This window comes from Gopherus flavomarginatus, chromosome 1 (assembly GCF_025201925.1).
Source record: "Gopherus flavomarginatus isolate rGopFla2 chromosome 1, rGopFla2.mat.asm, whole genome shotgun sequence".
Lineage (NCBI taxonomy): Eukaryota > Metazoa > Chordata > Testudines > Testudinidae > Gopherus > Gopherus flavomarginatus.
The window spans coordinates 270,955,702-270,971,395 of NC_066617.1; the positions used below are offsets into that span (position 1 = coordinate 270,955,702).

At 37.0% G+C, this 15,694-nt stretch overlaps 1 protein-coding gene across 3 annotated transcripts in view; it reads right to left on the reverse strand.

Annotated features, from left to right (window-relative positions):
- Positions 1-15,694, reverse strand: part of UBAC2 (UBA domain containing 2) — a 199,957-nt gene that overhangs the window by 54,715 nt on the left and 129,548 nt on the right. For all 3 annotated transcript variants that reach the window (XM_050950488.1, XM_050950500.1, XM_050950490.1), the window contains 2 exons: positions 6,601-6,724; positions 3,944-3,991 (listed from right to left, as the gene is read on the reverse strand). In XM_050950488.1, coding sequence (XP_050806445.1) covers positions 3,944-3,991; positions 6,601-6,724 — 172 coding nt within the window. The remainder of the gene's footprint in view (positions 1-3,943; positions 3,992-6,600; positions 6,725-15,694) is intronic.

The following is a 15,694-nucleotide window of genomic DNA, read 5'->3' on the forward strand; positions in this document are numbered from 1 at the left end:
AAATCTGGAGGCTCAAAAGGGGCTTTCTTCAATTTTGTGGAAAACACTATTAACCCCACAACATCTAAAGTCTTGTCTACACTGCCACTTTAGAGCATTGAAACTTTCTCACTCAGGGGTGTGAAAAAAACATCCCCCTGAGTGATGCAAGTGTCAGCGTTGTGAAGTGGCAGTGTAGACAATGCACAGCACTGGGAGCTACTCACCTCATGGGGGTGGTTTTTTTAAAGCGCTGGGAGAGCTGTCTCCTAGTGTTGGTCCTGCAACTACACAACCACATTAAAGTGCTGCTGCGGCAGAGCTTTAATGTTGGTAGTGAAGACATACCCTAAGTATTTCTTTTTTGGATGCACCAAACATATCACACCCCTGACAAAGCCAATTACAAGAAACTAAGTTAAAAAGTAGGTCCATAAGTTATTGAAAGATTAGCATTATATGTTAATTTTTACGTCAACACTGTATACGTGTTTACAACACTTTTTTCCTATATCGTACTGTTTGCAGAGAAACTTCCATGAAACTCGTTAGTGACATTCTTTACACCGCATTCTGTCCTCTCAATAACTGAAAAGACAGGCACATACTGGTATACAAGAGATGTGAGCAGGATTCTGTATTTTAATAGTAATTACAAGCAATGGTACTGAGAAATACCTATTTTGATCTTGTAGAGTAAAAAAGTAGCCTCTAATGTGTATTCTACACTGATACAAATTCAACAATCCAGAAAGATGTACTTGAAGCCAAGCTAGAAACAGGATTTTTTTCCATTCGATTCTGATGATAGAATGTATACCCAACTCGCAGATACTACACCAAATTCGTGATTCTGCTATTAAAGATGTTGGGAGCAATCCAACTTCATTATACAAACTTTCCAAAATTTTCCAATAACTATACATGCCATATCCATAGATATATTTGTAGATATGTGTATTTTTGTCACTACTGGGTCCCCTCAAACTATTCAGTAGCCACTGAGAAGGGACACAGGAGGAGGAACAACTCCAAGTTGTATTACTTCCAGTCTGTCTTTTTTTGCACAGAAACCTAAGAGTTTTGCAGGGAATGGTGGTGCAGAGAGGAATATCCTCCCTACTCAAACTCAAGTATGAAGAGCTCCAATCAAATAATATCCAGACAGGGCAAGGAGAGGAAGAAACAGAGTTGTATAGGTAGCATAGGTAGCGCTACTCTCACATGGAAAGAGGAAAACTTGTGTGTGAAGCGCACCTGTGCTTGTAGCTCTTTGGGGGCTGACCTGGCCCAGAGTCAGAAATTTCCCTTAGAAGGGACCCAGCTCATCAGTTTTGCTTGGTAACTTACACATGTATATCATCAGTCATCAATTAGTTGAATGGACTCATTTGGTTTTGTAATTGATCTTTAACTTGTAAAAGAGAACTTCATTGGTCTAAACAAAATATATGAGAACTATTCAGAAATGAAGCAGAATGCATGTTGATGCTTGATAAGAGCAGAATTTCAACAAGAGCCAGATTTCAAAATGACACTATGCTCAGGAATTTGGGTGCCTAATTTGTCTTTTTAATTAACACCATGGGCACTTAAGTACAGTAACTGTGTGCAAATGATCAGTTACACATCTATCTGACTGTCATGACTACGGACTCAAATACATGACATTTTGCATGTGCAAGTCTCCATGCACAGTTCTGAAAATCTGGTCCAAACTGACTAATCAATTACACAAAATCAAGAGTAGTACAATTGTCATAAACACACAAATATATAGTTTACAAAATCAAAATACTAAATACCTTGCAGAAATATACACATAGATGCTTTAAAATGTTTTTGCAATGTTAAATGGTGAAATATGAACCACTGTAAATGCAGACTTTACATTTAATGTAACAAAATTTTACTCTCAACTATTTTTCTGAGCTGCAAAATTACCACTTCTCTCTCTCTCTTTTTTTTTTTTTTTTTTTTTTTAAGAAAAAAGGAAGCAACTGTCTATATTTAGAGGAGTGATGGTTATGTTATGCAAGAGACATCTGGAATACAGGAGATGTATTTTTTTTCTGAATTACAACACAGATCTTCTGATCAGTCCTTCAGCTGATGACACAGGCAAAGCATGTCTCGCATAAGTATTATGGACTGAAAAATATCAATTTGTACTAATGACTTGTTTCACAGCTATAAACCAGGTGTTGACTTAAAATGATATGAAAAGTTAAATGATATTTTGAAGCGTTTAATCTAACAGTGAAAATTCAGTTCAGTCCTATCAACTTGCTACCAACGAAAATCAGACTTGATCAACTTAAATTTAAAAAAAAATATTTGTTTCTGAAAAAGAATTGAAGCAAAACACACAAGTACATTTTATTACAGCTGTTTCAGTTTAGAGAAACTGTACAGTTTTTGAAAATGGATATTCTGGTAAGTATTACACCATGTATTCTAAAAACCCAAAAGCCAAACAGGGAGTAAGTTTCCTTCAAGATATGTATGACCGTGCAACCACATTGCCCTACTGTCTAGCACATAACTTGTCAAATTCAGCTTCCTTTTCCTCCTCCTGAACACCTGTGCCAAAGGAAGGGCTATAAAAAGAGCCTCTGGAGTAACAGGAAGACAGCTTTAGTCATAGCTTCTTACTCAAGTGCTCAGGGTGGGGCTGATCTCCAGAGTTCAGAAGCTTTGGTTTGTTAGTTACTCTTTTTGCTTATGTTACCTTTTTTTTAGTTACATTTATTAAAATATTGAACTGCTGAACAGATTTTGCTGCCTGTAGCTGCATTTTGTTTCCGCTCAATCATCCTACCAGCTCACAGTATAATTTAGAATAGGCTTTGGAAATGGTTACAGGATTACTCGGCTGTGGAAATGATACCTGGCTCGTCTTATATGCTTAGGCCTGTGCTTACCTGTCTCCTGAAAGTTCTAGTCGATAGGATCTACCTGTGAGCGTAAGTCATTGCCAAATTTCTGATCTACCAACAAAAGGCCTGACTCAAAATGTTCATGCCGAGAACATGAGCATGCTATTCATGCTCAAAATTAGGTGGTCTAAGGCTGAGCTGCTTTAAGACAGGTGCCAACTTTCACTGAGTCATAAGAGCCATTTCACAGAGCAAGCATTTTAACAGCGGAAAGCTGTCATTCCTAAAGAAATTTCGAGGACATACGAAGCTTCAAAGAAGAATCTCAGTGTCTCATTTCTGGGAGCACAGGATGATCATAAAAAATATTTTAAGAAGCATCTTGATTGCAATGTAAACCGTATCATCATTTAAATGTGTCCCAGTCTTAACAACTAAGGTGAAGAGGATAACAGAGGGGCAGATTGCACACCTTATTGAGCTAAGGTGGGGAAACTTATTTCACACCTTTCTTACTACTGCTATATGGTGACATATTTTACAAGGAAGGCAAAACATGAATTTACATCATTACAATGAAAAGGCTAGAGAACTGAATGTTAAAATGAAAGCCTGCAGTCTCTTAAAAACAGATAACAATAAAATACTTGGGTGAATAAATATAAACAAATGCTTGATTAGAATTAACATTTCGACTGTATTGTGAATATTAATCATGATGTGTCTAAAGCTACATACACTGCACTAAAATGAGAAAATGATGCCAACCTGCAAATTTTAGCCAAGACAGTCTGGTTACTCTTTATAAAGAAGACACTTCTATTGTCAATGTGTCTTTGGCACCAGTCTAACCAGTGTCCTAGGAATTCTGAATTTAATACTAGAATTTTAATTTCCATTATTGTTCATAATTTGCTGCTGCTCAGAAACTGAATAATTTGCACAAATATGTTTAGTAAAAATAAAAAACCTCCATGCTTTTACAATAGATACAAGGTTATTTTTAGAGCATCAATAGGTTGGAACATAAATGTATCAAAGTGCTCTAAAACATCACACACCATTTTTTAAACGGTAATACTTACCAGTCCACTTACGGCTACAATCCAGATGTAGGAACCAGAGGTTACAAGCTGGAAGACACAAGAGTAATGATTTTAATATAGGTATTAGTATTCACACAGATGTTGTTTTCTGATTTACTATCCCCTAGTATTATGGTAGGACTTTGTGTCTATCTCCTCAAAGTAAACAGTCAGAGTCATCCATTTTTGCATAAATTCAGTTCATAATAGCAGTGGCACACTCCAGAACTAGAAGAGATGGAAAAAGCAGGCAGGATCTGACAGCTGTTCTTTTCCCACAATACTATACACTTTATTTTCATTTATCATTATTAAGTTCAACATAATGCTTTGCAGGAAGTCAGTTTATAAGCTACAGAGAAAAACAAGTTTGAAAGACAGATTTAAACAAACGAAATGACTCAGCAGCTCAGAGGGAGCAGGAAAGGAGTCCCAAATAGAGGAGGCAACATAAGTTAAAGGAGCAACTCTTAATTGTGTTGTCATGGAGGTGGTCCAAAGTGGAGGTCAAGTTTTAAGAAATGAAGTTACTCCACCTCTCTCCACCCAAGAGAGAGGATCCATTATTTGAATTAAGGTATAGGTATTTAGCACCTGGAAAAGGTCAGCCTCAGTGCAAGGAAAGGGCTGAAAACCAGACTGAAATTGGTAAAGGAGGTTGTTCTGTGAGAAGTAGCCAAAATGAGGCCACTTTCTCCAGAATCTGTCTGCAAAAAGGGTGACTTGAGATGAGATCATAATTCATGAGTGAAGAAAGGGCAAATGAGTGCTCGTCAGTCTTAGCATGCCAGTAGCAGTTGTGAATGCAACAGGGAAAGTTCGAGTGAAGTCAGAGTGGTTGGCAGCAGCAGTGATCTATTTGTTAGGAAACTAAGGTAAGAAAGCAAAAGCCAGTGATTAAGATGGGAAACGACAGAGATGTTTTTTTCATATGGTTTTGATGGAGGCAGAAGAGAGAAGCAGATAAGGTTTCAGAGGGATCAAGGCAGAATGCGGTGCTTGAGCAGAATGCAGAAAAACCCTCCAAGTGCTCAAGGACAGACAGGACGGAGGAAGGATTGTTAGAGAACTGGACATGAGTCAGTATTCTGAAACTGGCCTATTCATCCCAAAACACACTTAACCATGTATTATACATTTACTGGTACTTTCCATTGGCAGTTTGAGATATTTTTAAGTATTCTAGAATGTGTATAAATAGGATCATTTCTTATAAATGTGCAAGTCTCTTGTTACATAAATCACCCATTCAATTTTAGAACTTTTTGTGGCTACTATATTCATCTATTGAACACTTAATATTTTCTCATTAATTTTCCTCTTTATGCTTTTGATATTATGTTCCACATAAGTTTAATGTCAGATTCTTATTGACAAATTACCAATTTTATTTGTCAAATGGTAATGCTGTGTATGAAAATAAAATATAGCTATCAAAATCTTTAATCAACCAGATTCTTGCTTCTGTCAAACACTGGCAGAATCCTGTTGTGAAGTTACATTAAAGTTATATATATTCTTTCCTGCTTCGCATGGCAGGAAACAAGAAAAATTCAGTTAATGTCACATCAGTACAGTGGCTGAGCTATCAGAATATTTGTTTTAAGTAAAAAAGATTAAGCAAAATCAGAGATATTTCATAATTTAGACTTTACACCTTTTTCTGGGGACTGACAGAAATAGAATCTTGCATACTGGCTCATTTCATCCTACTACAGTAGGTCACTGGCAATAAAAAATCCCTATTGTACAAATTTGTCCCCCGTGTTTTAAGTGGTGTTATAATGCCTGAGGGCCCAGATTATTTGAGGTATTTAGGTGTTGATATGTTCAGTTTTGCAATGACTAACTGATTTAGAAGACTAAATCTCATTGTCTGGCGATGCTGGAAGAAACACAGGAGCCAATGGATGTAGTTTAATTAAAGGCAGCAAATTTATTTAGGTAAAATATCTGGGAATAACCAGCAATAAATTGTAGTGTATAAGTCGTCATTATTTCTTTAATTGTTTCCATGTGTTTGGGAGGGCTGCTGTCAGACCTCCTTTCCAGCCTGGACCCGCCGGCCCTCCCCTTGTATGAGGATTAAGGGAGCAGGAAAAAAAGGGGGATTGGCCCACTCTGATTCTGTGTTTAGGAGGGTAGGTGTTGTCAACCCAACCCTAGTCAGAGAAGTCTTCTCTGGAACTGCCTGGAGTACAATGCCCTCCCTCTCTGGTCACCTGGAAAGGCAGTGCTGACCTCCCCACCTGGTCCAGCCACTTCCTGATCTCTCCATGTAAACCTTCCCCTTCCTCCATTTCTGGCACCAATTGCAGAGGGAAGCCCTTCCGAGGGCAACAACCCCTTTTCTTCTAGCCAACTGAACAAAAGACCCACCACGTACAGTTGCAGTGAACACATTTTCAAAAGTGATTTAGGTAGTTAGGAGCCTTAGCTCTTAAGAGCCTAAAACTATTTTTAAAATGAGATTTAAGCTCCTAAATCAGTTAGGCTTTGCAATGTTGAGCACAGCAACACCTAAACACCTTTAAAATGTGGGCCTAAAGTATAATGTATGAGTGGAAATATTACAAAATTAGCTGGAGGGCATGCAAAATTATAAACTGCTATACTGCTAATTCAATGAAAGGTGAACAAGGAAGTACATACTGTACCTGTAAACCCAGTATATAGACCAATGTCTTGTTTGTGATGGGAAATTGGCCTAATATTTGTGTCACTTGCATCCTTGGAATAGAGCAAAAAAATGGTACAAACAGAGCAAATACAGGACCCAAGCTGTGAAAGAAAAAAATAATAATGTAGACAGTAATTAGAAATGATTTCAAAAGTTCTCAATTAACAAATTAATTCCAAATAACTTAATACCTATCCTAATTTCTTAAATACAAAAATGATAATTGCATTATGTAGGTTTTTTTCCCCAACATTTAGCTGGGCTTTTTATACTGTCATTCTTTTTTGTTTTTCCCTTATTTGTTAAACTAGCAACAGGGACATTGTATTTGACAAAATACACACTTCGTCTTAAAGACATTATATATGGTTTGAGGACTGATCCTGCTCATATTGCCATTATTCATGTAGCACCCAAAGTGTAATATGTGCTTTACAGACAAAGATACAGACATGGTCCTGCCCTAAAAAAAAAGAAGTCAAAATAGATAAATGATAAGGGATGGAGTGATGGAGACATCAACAAATAATTGAACAGTGCATCTTCCACAGCATGGGAGAGGCAGAAGCAAAAGAAACCACATCCCTTCCCATATATAGGGTGGGCTGAGGGAAGGAGACACAAAATTTTCACTCAGTTCACCCACAAGGGGCACGGGCAGAACTTTTATATAGATCACCAACAGGAAGGAAAATAACACCACCTTACTCCAGGACAAAGATGCTTTTCTGCTCCAAACAGGTGAGTGGCAAGTAAAGAGTTATATGACACAAGGGAGAGAGGAGAACAGTGCATTCTCCAGGGCTGCCCTGTTATCCATAACTCAAAGTGCCTACAGACTTTGTAAACCCTAAAAGGCAAATCTCGGGCAAATACTCCTGACTACCCAGCTTTGCTGCTTCATGTTGCCAAGAGTTCTGTGGAGCATGGAAGCTCTTAAAGATAATCTGATCCCTGCTTCCCAAAACTTACTAAACTTTTCAAATATAGAAAGAAAATCAACACAAATTACCTGACTAAAACTTCGTTATGCTGAAGTTAAGGTTGACTGTAACTTAAGAGTAAAAAGAAACTTTAAAAAAATATAGTTAAAAAACCAGTAGCAACTAGAAAGTCAGGATTTTTAGAGTTAAGCTGGATCTTGTAGGAAACAAGCTTTGGAACTGTGGAATTTAGATACACAGATAACAGTTCTTTACAAGCCATTCTACTGTCTATACTTTTAATAAATACAACCATGTTAAATAAGTAGACAGGAATACTACAGGCTTGCTGAATTATAATCAAAGCTCCTATTTCTGCAGACCCTCCCAAACAGAACTCTCACTGAACACAATGGGAGTTCTATAAGCAGAGCAGCAGCAGGGTCAGAACCCAAATAACTTGTTGAGATGCTCACTCCACTTTCATTTCACTGATTAGGTTAATAATGGTGGAAATGTATTTATGAGTCAAACTACTATGAGCAACAACACAGAAGATTCAATATATATGGTCCAAATACAATTTTTGTGCTCGCTCAAAGAATTGTGGCTATGAATATTTCCTTTGGTTTATGCTCTACCCATTGAAGACCCCCCCACTTCATTCTCTCTGGAGGTTTCAGTTCTTTGGTTTGGTTACAAGGGATAAAAGAATAAGGCAATTTTTAACATCTTCTATTTTATGCATATGATAAAAATACATTACCTAAAATTTTAACTAAAGGACAGATGCTGAGCAAAATAGATTGATCAGTTTTACACCTACTCCCTCACATATAAAGAAAATATATCCATATAAACACAATATACAACATCCTAACAGAAATCTGAATTGTTTAAGTTGTAAGAAATCAAAAGCGGGGCTAAAGGTGTAACATGTATAAAGACTCATTCTACATGACTGCTTGCATAACTTCCATTGGATCCAATGTACCCTGCAGCACATCAGGTATAAGAGAGGAGAGGGAAAAAAGAAGAGTCCTTCTCTCTCTCTGTCAAGACCACTCCCTGCCAACAGTGCATCAAAATTTGTTTTATCTTATCACTGTCAAAGAAAAGAGTAGTTTGGATACCTAATTTAGGAATATAGGCTCAAAAATGGAAGCAACAGTTCCCTTCTCCAACATTTCTTTCTTCAGTACAAAAATATTGTACGGAAATACATTGTGTGCTTCACCCAGACTTGAGAATAAGTGTATCCCGTACCCTTGGAAAATTACTTCTCTGCTTCACCCTAGGAATAACAAAATACCTTTGCAGGGCAGCAACTGAGGAACAATCCAAAAGGACATATCCTGTGAATCAGAATCTATGCATCCTCTTTATTAACATTAACATTGACTGATAAGATTTTTAGTGACACTTCATAAATCACTGTCTACTTTAAACTTCTGAAAAGAACTTCTGCAGAAACATTGTGAATGCAAAGGTGTGGACAAGATATTTTCCAGTTCTGGTTAAAAGGTCCAGAAACGTCATTTATTTATTAGCTTTCAATACAACTACGTAAAGTTTTATTTTTAAAATGTACAGATTTTTATTATTCTTTGTTGTATTTTAACACTGTTTCTGGAGTCTCAGCCTCAGTTAACTCTGCTACCTTGCACTTCTGCAGTAAAATTTATTCACAGAATCATAGAATATCAGGGTTGGAAGAGACCTCAGGAGGTCATCTAGTCCAACCCCCTGCTCAAAGCAGGACCAGCATGAACTAAATCATCCCAGCCAAGGCTCTCTCAAGCTGGGCCTTAAAAACGTCTAAGGATGGAGATTCCACCACCTCCCTGGGTAACCCATTCCAGTGCTTCATCACCCTTCTAGTGAAATAGTGTTTCTAATATCCAACCTAGACCTCTCTCACTGAAACTTGAGACTATTACTCCTTGTTCTTATTCTCTCTTTATATCCATATAATAAACTATATCAAATCACACTATATATATATAATATAAACTAGAATATGTCACACAAACATTTTTTAAAATTACAGGATTTAGTCTTGATTTAAGTTTCAATAATATTTACAAAATAAGCAAACTTGGAAGAAAATCAGTTTACTCATTTTAAAGTTATAAATGCATAAAGTTGACAGTCTGCAAACTTGAGGCTGTTCAACAATTCTAAGATGCTGTAATTTAGAATAATCAGAACAACATAAGAATGGCCATACTGGGTCAGGCAAATGGTCCATCCAGCCTAGTATCCTTTCTTCTGACAGTGGTCAATGCCAGGTGCTTCAAAGGGAATGAACAGAACAGGGCAATTAACCAAGTGATCCATCTCCTTGTCATCTAGGACCAGCATCTGGCAATCAGAAGATTAGGGACAATCAGAGCATGGGGTTACATCCCTAATCATCCTGATGGACCTATGAACATATCTATTTCTTTTCTGAACCCAGTTATAGTTTGGGCCTTCATAACATCTTCTGGCAACGAGTTTCACAAGGTTGACTGTGTGTTGTATGAAGAAGTGCTTCCTTAGGTTTGTTTCAAATCTGATGCCTATTAATTTTATTGGGTGACCCCTGGTTCTTGTGTTTCATGAAGGGGTAAATAACACTTCCTTATTCATTTTCTCCACACCATTCATGATTTTATAGCTGTCTCTTTTCCAAGCTGAATAGTCAGACTTTTTAATCTCTCCTCAGATGAAAGTTGTTCCATATCCTTAATCATTTTTGTTACCCTTCTCTTTTCTATCTCTAATATATCTTTTTTGAAATGGGGCAACCAAAACTGCACACAATATTCAAGGTGTGGGTGTACCATGGATTTACGTAATGGTATTATTTTCTGTGTTACCTATTCTTTCCTAATTGTTCCTAACATAGTTAGCTTCTTTGACTGTCACTCCACACTGAGCTGATGTTTTCAAAGAATTATCCACAACTCGAAGCTTTCTTTCTTGGGTGTTAACACTCAATCTCCATCATACCTACAAAAAGACTCCACCATTTTGTAGGTATTGTTGAGATTATGTTTTCCAATATGCATTATTTTTAATTTGTCAACACTGAATTTCATCTGTGACTTTGTTGCCCACTCATTCAGTTTTGTGAGATTCCTTTGTAATTCTTCTGAGTCTGCTTTGGACTTAACTATTTTGAATTATTTTGTTTCATCTGCAGACTTACCCTAACCCATTTACCCCTTTTTCCTGATCATTTATGAGTATGTTGAACAGCACTGGTCCCAGTACAGATCTTTATGGGACACTATTTACCGCTCTCCATTCTGAAAACTGACCATTTAATCCTACCATTTGTTTCCGGTCTTTTAACCTGTTACTGGTCAATGAGAGGACCTTCCATCTTATCCCATGATTACTTACTTTGCTTAAGAGCTTTTGGTGAGCATCCTTGTCAAAAGACGTCTGAAAGTCTAAGTACACTATGTCCATTAGATCACTGTCAATGTTCCTCCCCCACTCTGATGTGGTACAGATGTGGGGACCTGCATGGACACTTCTAAGCTTAATTACTAGCTTAGATCTGGTAATACTACCACCATCCAAAAATTTCAGTGTCTGGAACACTACCTGTCCCCCCAAAACCTTCCCCTCCCTGGGCACCCTTGAGAGGTTTTTTCACCAAGTTCCTGGTGAACATCAATCCAACCCCTTGCATCTTAACACAAGGAGAATTTAACCATCCCCCCCTCCTTTCCCCCACCAATTCTTGGTGAGTCCAGATCCAATCCTCTTGGATCTTAAAACAAAGAAAAATCAATCAGGATCTTAAAAAGAAAGCTTTTAATTAAAGAAAGAAAGGTAAATATCATCTCTGTAAAATCAGGATGGAAAATACTTTACAGGGTAATCAGATTCATATAGCCCAGAGGAACCCCCTCTAGCCTTAGGTTCAAAGTTACAGCAAACAGAGGTAAAATCCTCTCAGCAAAAAGGAACATTTACAAGTTGAGAAAACAAAAATAAGACTAACATGCTTTGCCTGGCTGTTACTTACAAGTTTTAAACATGAGAGACTGATTCAGAAAGATTTGGAGAGCCTGGATTGACGTTTGGTCCCTCTTAGTCCCAAGAGCGAACAACCCCTAAAACAAAGAGCACAAACAAAAGACTTCCCCCACACCAAGATTTGAAAGTATCTTGTCCCCTTATTGGTCCTCTGGTCAGGTGTCAGCCAGATTTACTGAGCTTCTTAACCCTTTACAGGTAAAAGAGGCATTAACCCTTAACTAACTATTTATGACAATCACCCTGTCCACATATTTGTTGACCCCCTCAAAGAATTCTAATAGATTGATGAGGCATGAGTTCCCTTACAAAAGCTGAGTTGACTCTTCTACAAATTGTGTTCATGTGTGTGTCTAATACTTCTGTTCTTTACTATAGTTTCAGCCAATTTGCCTGGTACTGAAATTAGGCTTACGGGCTTGTAATTGCCAGGATCACCTCTGGAGTCTTTTTAAAAAATTGTCATCTCATTTGCTATCCTCCAGTCATCTGGTACAGAGACTGATTTAAGTGATAGGTTATATACCACAGTCAGAAGTTCTCCAATTTCATATCTGAGTTCCTTCAGAACTCTTGGGTGAATACCATCTGCTCCTGGAGACTTATTACTATTCAATGAATCAATTTGTTCCAAAACCACCTCTTCTGACATCTCAGTCTGGGACAGTTCCTTAGATTTGTCACCTAAGTAGAATGACTCAGGTGTGGGAATCTCCCCCACATCCTCTACAGTGAAGACTGATGCAAATAGTTCATTTAGCTTCTTTGCAATAGCCTCATTTTCCTTAAGTGCTCCTTTGGAAACTTAATTGTTCAGTGGCCCCACTGTTTGGCAAGCTCCCTGTTTCTGATGTACTTAAAAAAAATTGCTGTTAATTTTTGAGACTTTTGCTCGTTGCTCTTCAAATTCTTTTCTGGATTGCCTAATTATATTTTATATTTGACTTGCCAGAGTTTATGCTCTTTTCTATTTTTTCTTAGTAGGATCTGACTTCCAATTTTTAAAGGGTGCCTTTGTGCCTCTAACCACTTCTTTTACTCTGCTAGCCATGGTGGCATTTTTTGGTCTTCTATGCGTTTTTAACTTGGGGTACACATTAAATTTAAGCCACTAATATAGTGTTTTTTTTAAAGTTTCCATGCAGCCTGTAGGCATTTCACTCTTGTGACTGTTCCTTTCAATTTCCATTTAACTAGCCTCATTTTTCTGCAGTTTCCCTTTCTGAAATTAAATGCTGCTATGGTGGGCTTCTTTGGTATTTCCCTTGCAACAAGGATGTTAAATTTACTCATATTATGGTAACTATTACAGAGCAGTTCAGCTACATTCACCTCTTGGACCAGATCCTGTGTTCCATTTAGGATTAAATAAAGAATTGCCTCTCCTCTTGTGGGTTCCAGGATTAATGGTGTCTAGAAACTTCATCTCTGCATCCTGTTTTGAGGTGACGTGCCCAGTCAATATGTGGATAGTTGAAATCCCATATTATATTATTATTATTATTGAGTTTTTTATTTTTAAAGCCTCTCTAATCTCCCTGAGCATTTTGCAGTCACTGTCACCATCCTGGCCAGGTGGTCGGTAATATATCCCTACTGCTATATTCTTATTATGAGAGCAAGGAATTACTACCATAGAGATTCTGTGGTACAGTTTGATTCATTTAAGATTTTTATTATATTTGAGTCTATGTTTTCTTTCACATATAATGCTGCTCTCCCATGAGCACAACTTACTTTGTCATTCCTATACATTTTGTACCCCACTAATTGTCATCATTACACCAAGCTTCTATGATGCCTATTATATCAATATCCTCATTTAATACCAGGCACTCAAGTTCACCCATTTTAGTATTTAGACTTCTAACATTTGTAAGCGAGCATTTATAAAATGTGTCACTTTTTAACTGACTGCTTTCATGTGGTGTAATGATATTCTTTTTCATTTGACTGCTTTTCTTCAGTTCCTACATGTATTTTACCAACTTCTATCCTCTCCTCTTTATTAGGATATAGAGAACCCTTGTTATTAGATCCTCCCCTATGGGAGGGTCTGTCCAAACCCAGTGCTCCTCTGTACCTGTCAGCTTTTTCAAAAAAAAAACCAACCAAACAAAAAAAACCCCACATACTTTTCAATTTGCCAACTTGTTCTTTATATTTTACGTCTTATTATCTAAGGAATCCATAATCACAACAAGATAATGGAGTATACATTCATACAGCCATCATAAAATTGCATTCAAAAGTAATATCAGAACATATATAACTTCCAAATGTTCTCTGACCTGTGAAATTATAATTCCCTGCATTTTGAGCAAATAACTTAATAGTTTGCCAAAACTGTAGTGTACTTTTCAGGTTTTATTCCTTCTGTACTAAATAATGACTCAAAACACATACACGATTTACAATTAAGAGTGCACTTAAGAAGGGAAATTACAGAAAGGAATTTCCCATGACCACTACTGCATTTTAATACAGATAGTAAACATTCAAAGTTTTCTTAAATGTTAATATCCACTGCAAATTGCAACAAAGAAACAAAAAATGTCATCTGAAGATCAGGCCTGTGGCAAATCTAATCCAGTATCCTGTGTCTGATGATGGCCAGATTCCAGATAACTGAGAGGATGATGCAAGAAACGTGAAAGCAGACAATCAATTATTGGTGATAGCAATCAATATGTTAGCAACTGGTTTATGCCCTGAAAGATTTGGGGCAATGCCCCTTAAAAATCATAATTAATGTAACTGTAGATGAGATGCTCTCCTTGTCCTTATGTCTTTTTCTTTTTTTAATATTACTAAAATGTTGGTCTGAATATCTTGAGGCACTGAGTTCCACAGGCTAATTATCCACTGTGTAAAATATATTTCTTCATCAGTTTTAAATTTTCTTTATTCCAATTTCATTTGCCATGCTTATGTTTTTATACTAGAGCTTCCGATTCACTTTCTTTACACCACCATTATGTTCTGTATTTTTATCATGCCCAGTTTTATTAATTTCTAACTCCACTCTGTAACACTAGTTTTTTGTCAGATTAATTCCACTGAAATTCAGTGGAGTTACTTCAACCTAATCCAGTGCAATCGAGAGTAGAATCAACCCTCCTACACTCAACTGTTCAATTCCTTATAACAGACACAATAGCTAATATCAATCCATTAGAAGATCTACAGCAAACTCGTTTTTTCTAAACTTTTGCCGCAACAGCAAATGTAGTTTTCACATGATATCATAACTGATTACCTCAATATTTCTTCACTCTAGTTGCCATTAGAGTTTAGCAACCAGCTATTGCATTGTTTGTATTTTTGGTTAAGTAATACATGTTTACTTTAAATAGAGAGGATGATCTTCACAGCAATGTGAGATTGAAAAGGCCTATTCACTCATCTCATTAACAATGATGGATTGGTTCCTACATTTTTGACTGCCTTGGCCAGCTCCATTTCAAATGTTCAAAACACAGATTTTACAGAATTTCATAGGGAGGCTACTCCCCGTTGTCAGAACTTCTGATATTTACTCTAAAACTTTATTTTATTTAGTTTCAATCCATACCTCCTACTTACACCCATTTGGACTTTACATGGGTTCTGAGTGAATTTCAGTTTCTCAGAGGAGCAAAATCCTAACATTCTGAACAGCTCAGTACAGATTGAGACCCATACAGAAATCGTTTAAACTCACTCTGAATCAGGAGTATCAAACTCATTTTGTGCAAAGAGACATATTCTGCACTTTTAATTAAGTTATATGGCTTGGGCATACATTTAGGACTATACACTTCCATTGATCTACAGCTGTTCTTCTGAAGATGTCAATGGGAGCTGAGCACATGAATCAAAGGCTGAATATGGTATTTATATCTGCCTGAGGCCTGGATCCTGACATTTATAACACACAAGTAGATGTCTCTGTCCAATTCAATTCTTACAGGCACAACAATCCACCCACACCTTGTAAATTATAGGACTGGATCCTAAAACTTTGAATTAAAGTAATTGTTCAATAAGGTATTATCCCAGTCAATATCACTCAGTGGGAAAACATGCTCTCCTTTAGGACCACTGCTGTTTCTGGCCTTTCCTTCTCCT